This window comes from Balaenoptera musculus, chromosome 3 (assembly GCF_009873245.2).
Source record: "Balaenoptera musculus isolate JJ_BM4_2016_0621 chromosome 3, mBalMus1.pri.v3, whole genome shotgun sequence".
Taxonomy (NCBI): Eukaryota; Metazoa; Chordata; class Mammalia; order Artiodactyla; family Balaenopteridae; genus Balaenoptera; species Balaenoptera musculus.
Window position 1 is genome coordinate 111,046,721 of NC_045787.1, and position 20,253 is coordinate 111,066,973.

At 54.7% G+C, this 20,253-nt stretch overlaps 1 protein-coding gene across 1 annotated transcript in view; it reads left to right on the forward strand.

Moving 5' to 3' along the window:
• Positions 1-1,846: 1,846 nt before the first annotated feature.
• JADE2 (jade family PHD finger 2) overlaps positions 1,847-20,253 on the forward strand; it is a 49,821-nt gene continuing 31,414 nt past the window's right edge. The window contains 5 exon segments of the mRNA XM_036847779.1: positions 1,847-1,928; positions 5,393-5,577; positions 7,111-7,239; positions 10,523-10,580; positions 12,704-12,792. Coding sequence (XP_036703674.1) covers positions 7,174-7,239; positions 10,523-10,580; positions 12,704-12,792 — 213 coding nt within the window. The 5' untranslated portion in view covers positions 1,847-1,928; positions 5,393-5,577; positions 7,111-7,173.

Here is a 20,253-nt window from a genome sequence, read left to right on the forward strand (position 1 = left end):
GCCTGGCGAGCGCAAGCTCTTCTTCCAGAAACTGCGAGGATCCCAGCGCACTGTTTGTGCACCACAAGGTCAAGTCGGGAAGTGGAGCCGGAGGAGGAGGGGCGAGGAGGCGAAGGGTGGGGAGAGGGGCGCCCCGCTTCCTCGCCAAGTGCCAATCCTTGGAAGTTGCCCCTTGGTTTTTAACCCTTTAGGGGGACTGGGAAGGACGAGCAAGGGGGAGGTGGCTACCCCGGGGCAAACTCCTACCGGGCCCTGGACGTGCAGCCACCCACCCACCCATCACTGCGTTCCCTACCCCCCGGAAATGCGGGGCAGAGCTGGGCGCCAGGAGGCACTCGGGCGGGGGGAGGGGGCGACGAACCCAAGAGGGACCCTCTCTACGGACCGCCCCTCCTTCTTGAGGTCGCCCACAATTTCAAGTTTCCCCCGCCCGGCACGTTAGTTTCCATCTGCTGTGGGTGGGGGAGGAGAGCCGCGCCCCCTCCCCCAGACTCGCGCGCGCCCCTCCCCTCCGCTCCTGCCAGCACTTTCTGCTCACTTCTGGCGCTGCGAAACGCCACGCGATTTATTCGTTTCGCATTTTAAAACCAGCGATTCAGGATCAGGGCCTAGAGCGAGGGTCTTCCAGCGCTGGAACCCCGGGAGGCGGGGTGCTCAGTGCAAACCTCGTTCCCTCCGCGAGTGTCGCCTTCAGGCTGTTATTTGCAAAGAAACGTCTTTTTGACGCAGGGAGAAATGGCAAATTTTAAGTACGTCATTAATATGGCGCCAAAAGATTTTTTTAAGTATAAGCTTGCTTTTTTTTTTTTTTTTTTAAGGTTGCGGGGGGCGCCGCCCGGGTCTGGGGCGCGAAGGGGGCGGGGTGTGAGCAGAAAGTGTGAGTGAGAGAGTGGAGGGGCGGGGTATGTGTGTGAGTGTGTGAAGTGTGAGCAGACCTGATGGGACTTGCACGGGCGCAGCCGCCGCTTGGGCCCGGCCCTGGGGACAGGGCGGGCTGGGGGCGCCCCAGAGCCCGTGGGGAGTCCAGGCCCGAGGTGCAGGCAAGAGGGCGGTCCGGCAGCGTACCCTCCCCCCGGAGGCCTGCAACGCTACCTGAACCCTCAGCTGAAGCCAAACAACTGGGCGGGGGGGTGGAGGGGTGAGGGGGGGGTGTCAGGAGTGGAAATCCGAGTGAATAAGAAAAAAGTGGCTACTCCCCCTCCCTCGCTCCTCCCGCCCGCCCCCACCCCACCCCCACCCCAACACATTTTTTTTTTTTCTAAAGAGATCACAAGGAAGTCTTGGTTTAAAAAGAAACAGAAACATACACAGGGGGGTTGGTGAATGGTGCCGACCGCGGCCATCGCAGTTGGAGGCTATTTGCGGGGGGGTGGGTTAGAAGCGTCCATGGAGTTACTTTGCACCCACTCCTAGCGGCAAGGGCTTAGGTCTGGCGGGCTGACAGTCCCCGGCCGGGTGCGGTGCCGGGGACCCCACGGGCCCGGCCGCCTCCCTCGCCACGACCCCGGATGGATGCGCGCCCCCCGCCCGCCCGCGCCGGCCCCAGGAGCTCCGGGTTTCAGGAGCATCCTTCCCACGCCGGCCCCAGCCGCGGCGCGTAGCCGGGGGTAGCGGCCCTCGGAAGGGCACCGCGGAGCAAGGTAAGATCCAGCCCCCGGCGACTGGCCCTGCGCATCTCCACGGCGTTATTTTGTGTTTTTGCAACAGATCTCCAGCGCTCCTCGCTCCCTCGCGCTCTCTCTCTCTTGCTCGCTCGCTCCCTCTCTCTCCTGCTGGCTGCTTGTTCTAGGAAGCCAGCGCGCGGGGGGGGGGGGGGGTGCCGATGCACAGCACAGGGGAGAGAGATTGCGCATGTTGGTCAGTCGTGTTTTAAAGAGTACATTGCGGGGAGGCTGAGAGGGGCGCATGCAACAACAACTTTTGGAAGGGTGAGCTTGGCGACCTTCTTTATTAATGACTGCGGCAAAGCGCCCCCGGGCCGGGGAGGGGGCGCGGGCGGGCGGGGGCGCGCCGGGGCTGCAACTTGCCCCGCGGGCTCTGGCAGGGCGGAGGGGCTGCGGCGGGAGACCTGTGCGGAGAGGAGGTCGCGCGGCCGGGTACGTGGGTTCGGAGGACCCGGGGCTATCTGCCCTCCTGTCTCCCCGAGTTTATTTTGTTGATACGCAGCACGTCCGGGCGCCGAACCGGGCTGAGCCGGTGCACATGACCCTGCGCTGGGCTCACGTGCAGCCGGTCCGGTCCCAGACACCTTCCGGGGGCCACCGCCTCCGCCCTGTCGCCCCCTCTCCGGGCTGGGTGCACGCGGGCTCTGCACGCGGGGGCAGCATGCTCAGCTCCCGGACGCGGAGGCTCTGCACAAATTAACCACAGTTTTTTGGAGGGGCGGGGGATACCCTTTCCAGGTGAGTATGGAGGGTGCGCAGTCCCAGCGCGGGGGGCGCGGGCTGGGGGTCGGGGGCAGCGCCCCCCTCCAGGGCTGCGCGGGAGTCCAGCGGGGGAGAAGCGCTGGGAGTGGAAATGTACCGGCGGCGGCCGGAGCGGCGGGTGCGCGCCCGCGGGGCGACGGCAGGGGGCGTGGCCCTTGTTTACCTTCTCCCAAGTCTGCCGGTTCGCGTCCCGCTCTGGGGACGGTTCTGCAGTCCCCTGCCGTCCGCCTCCACCCCTGAGTCCTGGGTAGTACCGGGAAGATGTAGGCAAGCGGCGGCCCGAGCCTGGGACCTACTCACCTGACTCCCAAATGAGTGACATTGCAGCCCCCGCCCCCACCAAGCACCGCTGCAGTCCCTCTCCCGGATCCCGGCCCCGCCCCGCCCCCGGCAGAGGCATCTTCCCGGCCTCACCTCCTTCCTCCCTCTCTCCCTCTCTCCCTCCCTCCTTCCCACCCACTCGCCTGCGCCTGCGGAGCCGCTCCTGCCCGCCTCCTCCCCGCCTGGGTGCAGACTTGTGGCTCCCTCCGGTCCATTCCCGCTTATCCCTGGGCCCTGAGACACCCTCTTCTTCAGGCCAAGGGATGAGAGGGGGTCAGCCTGATGACTCGTAGCTTTAATGTCAGAAAAGGGGAATGTCTGCGAGACAAGCAGGAAGCCTTCGCTATAGCTTCTAGAGGCCCAGGACACCCACCCTCCCTACACACACACCATCCTCACACACACAGCTGCCACCCCCCAAGGGGCTCGGCTGCCCTCACCCGCTACGCCTCAGCCCCTCCTCCAGCCCCGGGGGCCAAGGCCACCTCCCGGCGCCACCCCGGGCCCGAACCGCTTCTTGCCCTTCCTTCGACTGGGCCAGAGCCCCCCGCAGCCACCTCCGGCTCCTCCTCCCGGCTCCCGCGGTCAGAATCACGCCGGCGCGCCTCCAGCCTGCTGTCCCCCGGACTGCCTTTAGGGGCAGGCTGGAGGCGCGCGCCACCCCCTCCCAATCCCCTTATCCTCTGCTGCCGGCCGGGACATTTTTCCTTAACACCTTGAACGCAGATCTCCTGCCCTGGGCTACTGGGAACGGGAAGGGCTGTGTTTCCCTTTTCTCGGTGCCAAGGGCAGGAAGCATGCGGCGCCTCTGGTCTCTGCAGACTCCCAAACCTTGCCCCGCGCTTAACATTCTCTCTCACTCCTTTACCCCATCCCCCCGCCGCCTCCATCTACTGCGGGATTCCAAGACACAAAGTTTCATATAGGGTCTGAGTTTTCAGGGTGTCCTCAGGAGGAGTCGTGTTTGCACTCCGAGCTGAGGAGCTGAGTGGGCACGACTGACCTGCCACCTTGCCTTTGTTGCAAGGGGGAGGAGCCCTGAGCTTTGAGTCCAGACAAACTGTGAGGATGTCCCTTTAACGTTTATGTTTGCAAACTGAGTCCTGGGCCTGGGTGGTGGTTGGGCTGCCTGGCCCCTCCTCCCAGGGTGGCATTAACTCCCTCCCTTCACTGGTAAAATTCCCAGTAGGACATTTGGCAGAAGATCTGGGCAGGGAGCTGCCAACCAGGCCTGGCCCTGTCTCCTGGGTTCCCAGGATGCTGGCTTCTCCCCTACCCTGACTTCTCCCACCTTAGGGCCCCAAGTGAAGGCACCATCCCTCCCATCCCATCTTCCTCAGGCGGGTTGGGACTCGCAAAGTGATCTAACAAGAAGAGAAGGAAAATAACAACAGAGTAACTGTAAGAGGAAGGAATGAGTAATAAAGCCGACCCAGGCAGGGAGGAGGGCTTTTATGTTTAAGAGATGCTATTTGCTTTTTAGGTCACAGGCTGCAAAAACAGGCTTTGATCCGAAGTGGGCGAATAATTTATTGAGAAAGTTTGCATGGTAGGGGAAAAAAGGGATGTTTGTTTGATCTGGAGGCCTCTCAGTTGTCCCAAGTGCTGTTGGCTGTTGTTTAGAGTGGAAAAGCATTTGGTTCCACAGCAAATGCCTCACCGAGGGAAGTCCTCGCCCCAGACAGCAAGACTTGCAGTGAATGTTGGTTTTGAAATTGTTTAGCCAAGGGTCTCCCCAGCACTTTTGGAGTTGAAGTGTTTAAGGATAGAGTTGTTTGGGCTCGGGATGCAGCAAATGTGTCCAGAACATTTCCCATCCAACAGGCTTTTCCTTTCCCTAAATTGCCTGGCTAAACAGCCAATAACACTGATCCAAGAGGCTGTCAGAAATCTCCACGTAGCTTTCGTTGACAGGTGAGGTGGGACTGCTGATCCCCAGTCCCCAAGTCCTTCCAGAATCATGAGGTTAGGCTTTTGACACTGATTTCCACATCCTTGAGTTTGGGGGCAAGGTATTCTGGTTAATCAGTGTTCCAGTTAACAGGGAGGTACTTGTCTTATACCCAAGACCCAAGTCAGAGGCTTCTAGTCCAAATTCTTAACAGCTCATCCAGCAGGCTCTTTGTGGGGCTCACAGTTTTCCCTTTAGGTTCTCCAAGGGGAGGCCAAGTCAGAGTTATGAGGAGGAGGGTACCCCTTGCTTGCCCTGTCCTCCACATAGGACCCTCACTATGTGTCTCAAAGATGAGGAACCCAGGAAGATTCTCAGACAGCCCATAGGAATCTGGAATACCCCAGCCATACCTGGGAGTTGTAGGTCTGTGCACTGTACACTGTACCCCCTGGGGGGGGGAGGGGGGCAAGGTGCACTATTTGGAGCCAGACAGTCTAGGTTTGAATGCTAGCTTTGCAGTCACCAGCTGTGGCAATTGCTCTGTGCCTCAGTTTCTTCATCTACAATTGAGGTTAATAACAGTACCTACCTCATGGTGGGTGTGTGGATTAAACGATATATTGCATAAAGAAGACTAAGCACAAAGCCAGGCATGTGGTAAGCACTTGATTAGTATTAGCCATTCTTACTATTATTATTAATGACCTGGATAGGACCCAAATGCAGCTGACCTTTGATCTCTCCCCTTTAGGCTAGGCCAGAGAGCCAGCTCCCTTCTCTGAAGAAGGGATCAGAAGGACCCTGCAGTTGCCAATGGGCAGCCATCCATGGGAGCGAGTGGACTGAGCTTTGCCCTCTCTGAGGTGGAGGGTAGGGTGCGAAGGTGCTGAAGGACAAAGTAGACAAAGCCCCTTTCTGTCTCCCAGGATCCCCTTGGTATGTCCCCAGAACTGGGTCTGGAGGGTGGGTGTGGACAGTGTGTTCTAGGGGAGCTGGGTGCCCCCTGGGACACTTGGAATTGCAGGTGGGCAGTGGTGGGTGTTGGAGGAGGGTTAGGCTCCCGCATGATTGGAGAAGTAAGTTTGAGGATCTGTGTATACAGAATCATTTTTGTCATGGCAGTTGCTGTCCCCGAGAAGGCATCAAAGTTAATGAGAGATAGCAAAGAGTGGGGCTCTGACCCCCGTTTAAAATGGTTTAAGAGTGTGCAGCTCTTGCTTTCTGAATGTCTGGCCTTCCCGACACAAGCAGGCTCTGAGGACAGGTTTTCCAGCCGAAATATCATTAAATTGTATTAGCATCTTATTACACACACGCCTTAGTGGCCTGCCTCAGACAGGGAGAGTTTTTGTTTCTCTTTGAAAGATTGTGTCTGGAATGGTAAATTGCCTGCTTGAAAGCCTCCCCACCCCCCCTTTTTTTAAGGAGGAAGACGAAATCCTGCTGTGTGTGGTGGCAGGCTGGGTAGGCCTGGTGGCCCCCAGAGAGGAGAGGCCGGAGGCCAGGTTGGGGTGTTTTAACTGCCTAGGGAGCTGCTGCAGTAGCAGGCCTGAAAGGCCCACTGTTTCCAGGGTCAGCTGGAAGGGCGTTAATGGACGCCCAGGGTGTTTATTTGAGTTTATTTGTGGAGAGGTCTTTAAAAGGGGGCTGGCATTGGGCATTGGTGTTTCAAGTCCAGACCCGAGGCCCCCACTAAGACCAATGGCTAGTGTTGCCAAGAAAACATCTGCCACCAAATTGCTGCCCTATTACTGAGTTGACATTGATCATTAGCCAGGAGCCCAACCAAATAAAGCCTCCTGGAAAATGTGTGAGGTTAAGACAGGGAAGGCGGGCTATGCAAACGGGACGAAATCTTGGGCTGAGGTGTTTGCTCCCGCAAGCCGCGAGCAGGCCAGCTGGGCTGTGTGGTCCCACACTTCTAGAGGGAGGAGACAAGAACACACGCGGCACTCCATGTGTACCAAGCCCCTGTTATGTGCTGGGGCGCCAGCAGGGATCCAAACAGTTGCGCTTTTTACTCTCGTGGAACGTATTTTCCCAAGGAGAAGGACATTCAGCAAGTAGCTCAACAAACACAAATTATGATGGGTGCCCTGAAGAAGCGGACTGATTGGGTGGTGGGCTTTCTGTAGATAAGGCAGCTGGCATAGACCTCTGTGACGTTTAAGCCGAAACTTGAAGGATGAAAAGTCAGACGTGCCTAGGCTGCGTAGATCATCCCAGGCAGAGAGCACACCTGTGCACAGGTCTTGACCCATGGACTGTTTGGTTTGTTTCGGGAAATGAAAGGAGGCCAGTTTGGCTGGGAAGTGGTGGGGATGGGGGCGGTGGTCAGTATGTGGTAGGCAGGGGTAAGATCTCGTAGGGTCTTATGGTCAGAAGCTTGAGTTTTGCCCTTTGAGCAGCAGGAAGCCTTTGAAAGATTTTAAATAGGGCATGACATGATCTGATTTATGCTTTTTGAAGATTATTCTGGCTGCTGTGTGGATCTTGGATTATGAGGGAGCCATAGCGGAAGCTGGAAGATGAATGAGGAGTCCTGCAAGAGATGAGACTGGCTTGGACCAGTATGGTAGCAGTAGAGATAGGGGAAAGGTGGGTGGATTCTCACTGTGTCCTGGGGGGAGCGCCCACTGGACTTGCAAGGGTTGGCGGTGGGGCGGAGGAGGCTGTGGGCTGCTGCTCATTGAGGGGACTCAAAGGGGGGGCCCGAAGGAGAGCCGTGTGTGTCTCCGTGCTGGGGATGGTGTGGGAGTGCAAGTGGGCTGGTGGCAATGGCAGGAAAAGGGGACACTTTCTTTCCCAGAGTCGTCTTTGTAGGTAAGGTTTCAGGAGCACTTTCTGTCCCTAAAAGCAAGTGCCTTGTGACCCTGAGGTATTTTCCCAGAGCAGACCTTGCTTTGGGAGAGGTTGGGGGAGGCAGTGGAAAAGGAAAACCAGAGGCCAAGACCATGTCTTGGCACTCCCATCCCCCGCCTGCATGTATAGCCCTGGATTTCAGCTTTGGTAAAAGAGTCGTCCCTGTCCCCTTTGCTGGGTTGGAGAGGGCCTTCATGGGGCAAAGGGCTATGCCGCACGGGAGCCCAGGCCTCATTTGGGGCTTCATTAGCCACTGATAGTAGAGGCTCACCTGCGGCAGGGAGGCCTTTGGAACAGACTTGGTTCAAAGGAAAGAAGCAAAGCAGTGGTTTCCCTCTGAAGCCTAGTTATTATTCAAGTTAAGCCACCGCAGAATCTGCTCCCTTAATAACACCCTGCTAAGGAGGACTCTGGGGTGTTTCACAGAGGGCAGGTTGGACGGGCGGCCGGCTGAGGGTGGCGTGCAGGTCTGCACGCTGACAGGGCACACTGGTCCTAGGCAGTGAGAAGGTCATTGGCAGTCAAGAGGTCCTGTTGTAGGGGACCTTGCTTACCATACAGGCTCACTGCCTCGCTGAGGAGGCCTTCAGGTGGGCGCTGGTTAGGAGGACTATCCACCTGGCCCGAGTCCGCTGTGGAATTAAGAACCAGCACTCATACGGAGTGCCAGCCACTGTGCTAAGGGCTTTATACTGCTCTCATTTACTCACCAGCTGGTTCTGGCCCACAGATGTGTTTAGTTTGGCCCTCTCAAAGTGTTTTAAAAATCTGAATCAGTTGCCAACATTTTAAGTTCAGGAGATTTATGTAAAATTCCAGATCCAGTTTGTGTCCTTTGGGAGGTGTGTCTTTTCCAAGGTCCCTGGTCTAGTGAGGGGTGCATGTAGTATTTGAACTTGGCCTCCCTGAATCCAGTGCTCCTGCTTTTTATGCTATGAGAGAGCCTGGCTTGCAAGTGCCCCTTTGCTGGAAATGAAGAGAAATGCAATTCATGTAGAGGATTGCAGGAGAAAACAGGTGGATGCGCTTAGAGCACCTCTCCCCCTACTCCCGTTCCACCTGTGACAGGGCTGGGTTGGCAAGATGTAGGCTAGAGTCAGAGTTCTGCTAAAGTCACCTCATCACACTCAGACCCCGGAGGACAGCAAGGATGGGCAGCTGTGGGTGGTGGAGCATTATTGCCCCATTCAGTGTATGACCTGAGCCACTGGGCTGCTTGCACTCTGCTGCACAGAGGCAGGGTAACCTAAAGGTCAAGAACATGGTCTCCTGAGTCAGACCTCTTACGAGCACTGTGATCTTGGGCGAGTCACTTAACCTCTGAGCTTCATTTTCCTCAGCTGCAAGAGAGAAGCAGCCATCAGGCCCACCAGCACCAAAGGGCTGTTCTGAGGCCTCAGTGAGGACGCACCCCCTCCCCAAGCAATGGGTGCTTAGCAGTTTTAGCTCTTGTTCCTGCCTCCTTGGTGTCCATGCTACCACTAGGCATCCCTCCATACCCCCACACCCTCTAGAGAGCACTTTGCCTGCACCTTTGGAGCTGGGCAGCAAGCAGCCCCAGTGAACCTTCCTGTCATCCTGATCCTGCTACTGGGGACACAGGGGTGGAGAGAAGCTCCTGGCTAAGGTCAAGTATGAGGCAGGAGGGTACTTCTGAGTAGCTCAGAGTTCTGGGTAGTCACACCCCACCTTAGAGAGCCAATGCTCCCTGGTCTCTGCAGGGCCACAGTCAAATAAGGTGACCCCCAGGCTTGGGCATGAGCAGACTTGGGATGACAGCAGGTGGCAAATGGGATTCCGAGTGGGGGTGGGGAGCCTGGCTGGCCTGCAGCTGGGGCGGGCAGCGGGGCTTTTTCCCTACTGACACTGGCTCCTTGTCCTTTGCTGTGGACAGTGAGGCGGCCCAGGGTCTAGACTGACAGGAGCACGGTGGGAAGCACTCTGGGCCCTGAGCCCCAGGTCTCTTCTCACGTTAGGACTCGGCCACTGACTAGCTGCGAGACCCGGGGCAGGTTAACAAGCCACTCAGTGTGCTCCCCTCCAAGAGGGGACAAGAGCAGGCTCTGCCACCCAGGACTCTGCAGGATTAGAGGAAATAGTGGGTGGGAAAGCACTTCCAAGAGGCAGGAGCTGACAGGGGCACAAAGGCAGCTCAGTGTGGGCTCAGGGATCAGACCACGTGGATTCAAACCCCAGCTCAGCCAGTCACTAGCAGGACAAGGCACTGAGCCTCGTCAGTAAAAGAAGCTAATAGCTCACAACTCCCCAGGCTGTTAGGAGCTGAGATAGCATGGGGAGGGGAAAGAGCTCAGTATGGGAGAGCTGCCCTTCCTACCTCGAAGTTAAATACTGTCGTGGAGAGAAAGTTGGTTTTTACTTTTATCTGGAGAAGGCCATTGAGGGGAGGGAGGGCAGCCCAGCCCAGCCCATTCACCCTGGGCCTGGTGTGGCTCAGGGGCCCAGCTTGCAGCCTCCCTGCCCCCACCCCATTTCCACACCCCTCTGGCTGCTGCTCTCAGTATGTGCCCTCAGTGCTGTCTGGACTGGCTTGTCCCTCAACTCCGATAACCTGGTCCTCCTGGAAGAGTCAGTCTTGTTTCCTGTGCCCTCCCTCCTCAGCACCCAGCAGGGTACCACTTGTAACTTGTAGGTGAGAGTGGATTCTTCGGTGGGCCTGAGTTTCCTTGAGTAGAAGCTGGCACTGGGCAGGTCCTAGTCTCTGTTCATTCTGGGGCTGCTGACCCCTCTTGCCCTCCCTCACCTTTGACCAGACTCTCCGTTGTCTGAGGCTCTGGGCTCAGGAGGTGGGAGATGCCGCCCCCTCTTCCAGCCCCAGGGCCCTTGTAGGTGGGCGGGGAGAGGGAGAGGCTGATGAGGAGAAGGCTAGGGCACGACCTTGTTCTCACTCTGTCTCTGCAGTGGGGTGAGCGTGGGGAGGTAGGTTATTGGGCAATTTTCTGAAAGACTGAGGATTTCCCAAGCCGCCTGTGAGTATAATGGGGCCTGCCTTTCATTGCAGATGGAAGAGAAGAGGCGAAAGTACTCCATCAGCAGCGACAACTCTGACACCACTGACAGTAAGGCCTTCCATCTGGGGCTCCTACAGGGAAAGTGTTTGCATAGTTATCAGGCCCACAGGCCCAGGTGGGGGGACACTGCCCCATGGTCTCAATGGTGATGAAAGCATAAATCAGGCCAGGTCCCTCTGCTCCTAAGAAAGTCCCCACACCACTATGGCCTCCAGGGCCTTGCCGTCCTCTTTACTCTACTCCCCTTTACCCTCTAGCTCTCAGCCCCATGTGTTTTGCTCTGGTTGGAACAGATCAACTCCCCCCTGGGCCTTTGCCTGTGCTGTTCTTGGCTGCTAGGAACACATCCCTCTCCCTCTGGCCCTGCCGTTGAGTCAGGGCCCTGTAGAAGTGTCCACACAACAGATAAAAAACCTGTCACTCTTCATTATAGTGACCTGATAAGTATCATTTCCCAACCAAGTATCATTTCCTTATTAAGGTAAGCTCCTTGATGAGAGGGGTCATGTCTTGCTGACGGCTGTATCCAGCTAGATTGGGCACATAATAGGTGATCAGTAAATGTTTACTGAAAAAATTGATGAAGGAGTCTGACTTTCATGGGATCTTGGCAACAGAACCTCAGGGTAGACTTGTGCAGGGGCTGGGTGTGCCAGCCCTGGATGGGGGGGTGGGGCACTGTTACAGAGAAAATGGGGCTTAGGGAGCCTCTTCTGAAATACAGAGGCAAAAAGGGAGGTTTGTGTCAGGTGAGGGCTTCTTTCTGGTACTAGAAGGCAGCTCTTCTCAGATGCCCTAGGAACCTGGGCCTGCATGAGCCAGTCGGAGTAAAGAGTTCCATTCTGCCCTGTGTAGGAGAGACACTCTGCCAGGAAGATCCCACTTAGCGGTGCCCTCTGGTGAAAGCCCAGGCTGAGGAAGAGCCTGCACTGCCAGGGAGGCTGGGCCTGGAGCTCTGCAGCTGTAGACCTTAGTTTGTTCACGTATGTGGTGAGCAACGGGGATTGGGGAGATCTCCAAGGCCCCTTAGAGCTCCCGGAGTTCTCTGATCCCCCGGAGCCTGAGGACACATGCACTAGAATGAGAAATCAGGTCCCAGCCTCTTCTCTCCCTCCAGGTTTCACTCATTGTCCTTTGGGGTCTGTTTGCTCAGCTTGGCTCTGGTGTCTGACCTGGCCGGCTGTTCCTCCCTGCAGCAGTAGATCACAGTGTCCGGCCCTTTGTGGCTGCAGTCACACTGCCTGTGGCCTGTTTCAGTAGAGCCAGGAAGAACTGCATCCTCTGCTTCTAACTTTATTTCAGGCAAAGGAACTCTTGAGGGCCAGGCGCCCGCAAGGGAGAGCATCTGGGCAGCTGAGCCCTGTTTCTGCATTGGAGTTGGGCCAGGCTGAGGCATCCTCCCTTTTCACCAGTCCCCACCACTACCCATCCATAGCTGCTGCTCCTTTGACCTGTAGGAGTGGGGGCCAACCTGAGTGTAGTCCAGCGAGGGCCTCTAGACCCTAGTGATAATAGGTAGTCTTTATCAAGGCAGCGCTGTGTGCCAGGGACCGTGCTAAGACTTTACAGGCATGATGTCATTTAATTCTCACAACAACTCTTTGAAGATAGTTATTCTCTGCCCCCATTTTATAGAAAAGCAAGCTGAGGCTCAGAGAGACTAAGTCATTCGTCCAGGGCGAGGAGCTAGTAAGTGGCTGAGCCAGGGCTCAAGGTTAGTCTGTGGGTCTACTTTAGAGCAGCAGTCTTCCCACTACCTTGTCTCGCCTCTGCATACCCACTGGGCATCATCCCAGAGTGTCTAATCAGCAGTGGGGGTGGAGAGTGGCCACAGAAGGCTTATTATAGCCCTCCTTCACCAAGGAGGAAGCAGAGGACCAGAGAGGGCAAGGGACTTGTCATGGATCACACACAGGAAGCTAATACTGAGTCCTTGTCCAACTGCCTTTCACCTCCCAGGCCTCTTCTGGTTGGTGAGTAGAGGAGGCATCATGTCCCCATTCATCGTTGGAAAGGCCCAGAGCAGGGTCAGTCCACCAGGTGCTTACAGAGGTCTCCACCTCCTGAACATTCAAGACAGAGCTTTCCTGACAGGTTTCCTTTCCTTGGACATGGGTGGGTGGTGTTCCTGGCCTTCCAGGGGCCCCTCATGGGCTGTGCTCTCTCTGCAGGTCACGCTACATCTGCATCAAGATGCTCCAAACTGCCCAGCAGCACCAAATCAGGCTGGCCCCGGCAGAACGAAAAGAAACCCTCAGAGGTGGGTAGTGACAAGTATCCTGGAGAAAGATGAAACAGAGGTGGAAAGGAGAGGGCGGGATGTATGGGGGAAGTGCAGGTATATGGGGGGAGGGGAGAGGATTCCTGGCAGAGGGTGCAGTCATTGCAGAACAAGACCAGTATGGCTGAGTAGAGTGGATGGGAGGAAGGGGTGGGGGAGCCAGTTCTCATAACCTTGTAGGTTGTTGTAAAGATGTTCCTATTGATCTGAGTGAGAGGAGAAGCCTTTCAAGGATCATAAGCAGGGTAATAATATAGTCTGCAGTTCTAATGAAAGGTCCCACTGGCTGCTGTGAGGAGAGGGGAATATGAGGGGCAAGGGTGGGAGCGGGGAGGATTCTTTGGCAGTTGTCCAGGAGAGAAATGACTTAGTGGCTTAGAGCTGAGTGATGGCAGTAGGATAAGAAACAGTAGGACCTGGGACATTCTGGAGGTTGAGCCAAGAGTGACAGGATTTGCTGATGCAGGGATGAAGGGTGGAGTCCTCAAAGTCATCCAGTAGGTCATCCACTCCTTATTATGCCCATTTCACATGCATCTGCCCTTTAAGCCTTCCTTACTTTGACTCTGTTTCTTGGGACAGGTAGAGGTACTTATGGCCTCTGGAGCTGTGGAGAAGAGCTTTGGGGGTGGGTAGACAAATGGACATGCGATCCTGCCTCTGCAGCCCCTGAAAAATTGCATCCTAGAGCCTCATCGCTCCCTCTTAGGTCTTTAATGCATTGCACTGGGCACAAAAGAGACCCTTGGCACAAATGAGGCTGCCAGAGCCTTGAGTACCCAAGAAGGGGGTTGCTTTCGAATCTGACCCTTAAGAGAGAGATTGTTCTGCAGCCCAGAGAGTAGCCAGGCACTGGGCTAGACACTACTTTTTTAACCCTCCTGTTATAATGAGGAAATTGAGGATCCTAAGGTTATACAGCCAAGATGTGAGGTTCTTGGGGCCAACCGCGCCAAGGGTGGGAAGGCTTAGAGTTCTGGGGCAGAGCACTTGGCCCGGGTTGAGGGAGGATATCTTTGTTCTGAGCCTGGCAGCCTCCTCTCCCCTCCCTCACTGCAGGGGCCATCCTGGAGCTGCTATCATTAGCCAGTCCCCAGGGGGGGGGGCGTCTTCCGAAGAACCTTGCATTTGAAAAAGGACTCCCCGCCTCCTCCGGGAGCTGGCCTACCCTGGGACTCTCCTTTTGTGGGGTTGGGGGTGGGGACACCTTTGAGACTTGAAACCTCCCATTCCCATCCCCCAACCGAGTGTCCTCCCTCGGCCCTATAGGGGAGCGGTGGAGATGGAAGGAGATATCTCCAGGAATGCAGTCAGGACTGGCATGAAAGCAGAGGGTGAGGTGGGCATGGGAGGATGCTGTTCTTGAGGCTCTTGGCACTTCCTGGTCTAGCCCTGCTCAGTGGGTGGAAGGCATGTGCTCATGTGCACTGGGAAGTAGGATGCAGAGTGTGCTGGGCCCTGGGGGTCCCTGGGACCACCCCTCCACCCCTCTACCCCCACCCCCATCTTGAGAGCTGCAGGGGCTCCCAATTACTACTAGGGTTGGATTAGTAAAACAATAGCCATCTTTTGTGCCTTTCTGGTCCTGGAAGGCAGGAATTGTTCTGCCTGTTTTGGAGCTGAGGAACCTGCCTCTCAGAATCCCACCTGCCCCCTGCTTTCAGGGGCTATTCAGATTGGAGAAAGGAGGGGAAGTTCTGGGGAGGCCCTGGGGCTGGCTTAATCCCTTCCCCTGACTCTCCCTTCATGCCCCAGTGGGAGGAAGGGCCTCCTCTCAGGGCGCAGATGCCTGGGGCAGTGCTGCCATCTACACCCGGGATAGGCAGGGGGCTGGGGGGAAACAGGTGTCAAGCAAAGGCTGAGGGGAAAGGGTGATTTGCATGGGGCTGAAAATTCCCCTGCCTCTTGGGTTTTCCAGCACAGGGCCTTTGAACCTTTCCCCACCTAAAAATAGAGTCAAACCATTGCAAGGGTGTTGATCCCCAGCCCTGCTGGGGACTGGCCATGCACGGCCCTGGGTTCAAACCCAGGAGCCTCTGCAGGGGGCTCTGAGGCCTGACTGGAGACACCCGCCCTCAAGTCTTAGGCTCCAGGAGAGCTGAGGAAGTCTTCCCCGCCTTGAACTGTCGCCAAGGACAGGCTTTTCCTCCCACAGCAGGCTGGAGAGCAGCCTGCGAGGTTTCCCTCGTCCCCTAAGTGAGGAGGCTGAGCCGTAGCCGGCATAAATCCCAAGTTATCGTGGGGCAGAGAGGAAACCATCAATGAAAGCTTCCAAATTATTTGGCTCATGAGAAGGCAGAGATGAAAGCGAGGATTTGGCGGCAGATAACGTTTGCAGTAAATCTCTTCACTGGGCTGTCCCTTCTCTTTCTGTGCATGGGCTGGAGAGAAAGGCCTTTATAATCTGCGGGGGCTGGGGGCCGAGGGCTGTGGACACCTGGTGAAAGGGCATCTGGAGTCCCTTCTGCTCAGTCCCCAGAGTAAGAAGCCGGAGGGGGGGTGCTGGTTTTCAGGCTGCTCACACGGTCTGCTCCCAGTCTGGCCCAAGTTCCCAGCCTCAGTGCTTGCAACTTGAGATGTGTGTGGCGCAGGAGTCCCTTCCTGGCGGCCGCAGAGCCACGGGACCCGTGGTTTACTTCGTCTCCTCATCTGTGAAGGTGGACGGTGATGGGTGGAGATTTGAAGATTAGGAGTGTTTAGCGTAGCAGCAGCACTGGCACGTAGAGAAGCCACCAGCTATGGAAAGAGCTGGGGCTGGGTTTAGGCGACACTGGCAGGGCTGCCCCTGGAACGACCTGTGCACTCTGAGGGTGCAGATCAAGGAGCACCCTATACACCAGCGGGAGGTGCCCCAGGCTGGAACAAAGTGCTCTGACCAGGAGTCAGGACCCTGGACAGGGCCGAGGCCTTGAGGCCCAGCTTCCCTTCTGGCCCTTAACCAGTGGGTGGCCTCCCTCATCCTGAGTGAAAGGGGACTGCAGGCCTCAGTACTGGGGGCTGAAAGAACAGGCCCTGGAATTCCTGGGAGGCTGGGTTAGGATTTTTGGTGGAAGTACACTAAGTCTGCAGTTGGCCCCAGGATCCCGTTCGGCAGTGGAGGGGAAAGGTGGGGCTGACCCCAAGAACACAGGCTGCTGCCTTCTTCTGCTCTGCCTGCCAGCGGGATCCCAACAAAGCTGAGATCCGACCCTTGGGGCTTAAGTCGGCCAGACTAGTCCTGAAGGAGAGGAAGGGATTAGCCTGGTTAGGGAGGTGATATTAGTACATAAACCGTGCTGAGGCCTTGGGTTTCTGGCCTGGCCTGTCTCACCAAATAGCATGAACATAACTTAGTGGGTCGTATCTGTGAGAGCCTGATAGAGATCACAGACCAGAGATTATTTTTTTAAATACCAATATCAGACCCCCATCCCTTATCATTCCCAAGAATTCTGACTTAAATGTTCTGGAGTAGGACCCCAGGTACCTGTACTTTTTAAAAGCCCTCCTGCTGGAAGCCAGGCTTAAGAACTACTGCCATAGGGTAGGAATAAAGACGCAGACGTAGAGAACGGACTTGAGGACACAGCGGGGGAAGGGGAAGCTGGGATGAAGTGAGAGAGTAGCAGTGACATATATACACTACCAAACGTAAAATCGATAGCTAGTGGGAAGCAGCCGCATAGCACAGGGAGATCAGCTCGGTGCTTTGTGACCACCTAGAGGGGTGGGATAGGGAGAGTGGGAGGGAGGGAGATGCAAGAGGGAGGGGATATGGAGATATATGTGTACGTATAGTTGATTCACTTTGTTATACAGCAGAAACTGACACAACATTGTAAAGCAATTATACTCCAATAAAGATATTAAAAAAAAAAAAAAAGAACTACTGCCATAGACAGTTTCTCCTGATCTGCTAAGACAGGAGTTTCTGGCTTGGTCCTCCCTGGAAGTTGAGGGAGGAAGGGAAGGCCTTCCAGCCTGGGTCCGTGACCTAAACAAAGGCTGGGAGTGTGGGTGGGGGCATCCCGCAGCTCACCCCTTCTCCCAAAGCAGCCAGGGGACTGACAGGTTTCTGCCAAGCCCTCCGCCTAGCATAGGTGGGAAGGGCAGTTTGAGAAGAGACCCGGAGGCCGTCCTGTGGTTTGGAGGCTGCTGTCTGAAGCTGTATCTTCCTCAGGCCTGGGGCAGAGAGGCAGATGGAGGGGCAGGCCGAGAAGTAAGGGTTTCCCCTAGGCAGGCTGTCTTGAGGTAGAAAGCTGAAAGCTGTGTTTTCAGGAAGTCAGAGTCCCCAGAAGTCAGCCAGTGGGCAGGGACATAGGTCTTTAGGACCCTAGAACTAGTGATTAAACTCAGCAGACACTTGAGAGCACCTACTAGGCCCAGCCTACTGCTAGGGGCACAGAAAATGCAGGCCCTATCCCTGGGGAGCTTGTCCTCTGACTGTTAGCAGGATGCAGGTGCTATACAGGAAAGTGTCCGTTATGAGAGGTGCAGCCGCTTTGCCACTAAGGAGCTCTGTGACCTTGGGCAAGTAATAGTTTCTCTCTGAGCCTCAGGGTCATCATCTATAGAGCCCTGCCCTGCAGTTACTGTTCTGTAGATGTGACTGTCGTGTCCTGAGGCCTGTGGAGCCTGGGGGTGGGGGAGATCCCAGACGTGAGTGGAAGTGAAGCTTGCCTCCCTGGGATGGAAGCCTGGATGGTCCCAGAACAGGGTGGGCAGGAGCTGGCCTCCTTTTTAGGCCCCGGTGACAAACTGTATATACCCCTAGATGAGAGAATGGGGCTTCTCTGCCTGTCCACAGGGGCCCTTCACCAGTGCTCAGCCTTTCACCTCTGGGACAGGGCCCAGGAGAAAGAGGTGACCCTGTGAACAGCCTCTGCCACCAGTGGAGTGTCTTCCTGACCCAGGGTCTATGAAAGTTCCTCTATAAGGATGGCCTTCCCTAGGAAAGGCAGCGAGTGGAGAGTGAGAATGCAGTATATCTGCTTGACCCATTGCTTTTGAAAATGGACCCCTTCCTCCCTGGGTGAAGGCAAGGGTGACCAGATTGTGCTGGGGTGCAAAGCCACAGGATAAATAAGGTGTATTCTTGGAGGAGCCAGAGGTGTTACCCAAATGTTTGAAATAACATATTTTATATTAAAACAATGATGGCGTATGTTGTAGCAAAATGCTCCCAAACTTGAGAGGTAAAACAGGAGGCTCCAAAAAAAAAAAAAAAAGTTTTTTGCTTGCCCCTGTGGTTTTCAGCGGTGTTTCTAGCCAGCAGTTCCTCTGCTGCCCTGGGAAGCAGGCAGGCAGTGAGGGGAGCCCTTACGCTGGGCTAAGCGCCTGGTCTCTGAGCCTCCCACTGCCTTCCTCTGGGGTGGGGGGCAGAATCCACTTCTCGTATAGTTGGAAACATTGCTGCTCCCGCCAACTGGAAAGGCCTCCCGGCCTCTGGGACTTGTCTTGCAAAAGAAATGTGTGTAATAAATTCTCTTTAAGAGCAGGAAGTGCTGTTATCCTTGTGAAAGAGAAAGAGATGTTGAGTGTGTGTGTGTGTGTGTGTGTGTGTGTAAATGTCTGACCAAATTAGCCTAGTGGTAGCTTGAATGGGACTGGGAGGCTATTTCCAGAGCCCTTCTCTGGTGTTTTAGGCCTAATTTTAAGTATCTAAGTACGCTCTTGGCTGAGATAGTCTTTATCAGTTTCCAGCCCAAGAAAGAGATTTTTTTTAAAAGAAGAAATAGCTGACTGGTTTGCAGGCAGCATTACATTGGTTACAGGACAGTGCAGACCTTAGACAAGTGGTTTAACCTCTCTGAGTCTTGGCCTCCACATCTGTAAAGTGGGAGTAATATGAATTAGGTGAGATTGTATATATATAGCGTTTAGCACAGCACCTGGCATACTATAACAGGGCAATCACTTTTCACTATTAGCTGTTCTTTCTAATGAGATGAGGTGCTCAGAAAAAAACTGATTTCAAATGAGGTGCCGGTAGTAATTTTACTTGGCTCTTTCAGGACAGACTGTCAAACATCCTTGGGGAGATTAGAGAGAGGGGGCACTCCTAGCTTTGCATTGGGACTTTTGGTGTGGACAGAGTCAAGGAGAGGCAGTCCTGGCCAAAGCCATTTTCATTGGCTTTGGGACAGTGACCAAGACCAGTTCCTGAGTTCCACCTGGAAGAATCCTTTGGGCCAGCCCTCTGTCTCCACTCTCCCTGCTAGGAGGACAGGACAGGAAGTTTCAGAGTTTAGTCATACTTCAGACCAATCCTGGGGTTCATTCATTTACTCACTCACTTGTTCCACAAGCATTTCTTGAGTACCTACCTGCTATGTGCCAGGCACTGTGCCACAAACAGGCACAATGATAAGCACGACACATGCAGTCTCTGCCTCTCTCAGCTTGATTATTAGAGGAGATGGACATTAAACAAATAATTACACAAATAATCATATTCTGTAATTATGATAGGTGTTGGAGCTTTTCCTTAAGTGACTGAACTTCCCCTTGTGCCTCTTGGTCTGAAATACACTATGATATAATACTTCACCCTTGAGAAAAGGAAACAGAAACTAAGGTCCCAGGATGAAATGTTCAAATAACATTCATAAATCTTGTGATCATATACAGAAACTCTTAGCATAGCAGAGTGAAAGTTGCCTGTTGTCATTGTCTTTATTTGCTTTTGGACATCATGTCAGACTCCAGATATGACATGCTTTCTGGCATAGCCTGTTTTTGGTTCTTCTGGGGAAATAGATACAGAAAGCTCAATAGACTTTTCAATGCCTGTGGTCTTCAGTCTTGGGAAAAGGAACTAGAGGGCAAGCCACGTGCAGTTTCCCCACGTCTGGGCAGAGCAGGGTCTTCAGCTCCCTTCAGAGCTGCATTGGCACCTCTGGCACTCACATTGGTTACTAGATTAGAGTTTTAGACCTTTAAGCATTCTTCATACTGTTTGAAGAAGCTACAATTAACATCTCCCAAGCAGCTCAGCAGAAGTTGGTTGCTAGGCAGCAGACCTTTAAAGACAATTTGTCAATTTCTGCCAAAAGAGAAAAATAGTAAACATTCACATTCTTAGAAAATTGCTTGTTTTCCAGCTTCCAACTTCCTTGCCATGGCAAGGCCTCCAGTTCATCAGTGTCCATTTTATTCCTTATTTAGTTTTCATAAATAATTCAGAGACATTTTAGGAGAATAATCAAGCCTTTTTTTAAGCCTAACCTTTGGCAGTTCAAAACAGAAAGATGTTTGGGTTGCCGTATTTGTGGACAGGTTTTATATGAATGTACAGGGGTTCCTTTGGAAGGTACAGAGTACCGAGCTGTAGCCTTGGGCAGCTACCCAGAAAGGTGGTAGCAGATCCATGGGAGGCTCTTGAGTCATTCAGCCTTAGTTAGCACCTAGCATGTGTCAGGCCCTGCGTGCACTGCTGCAGCAAGAGACGAGGAGATTCCA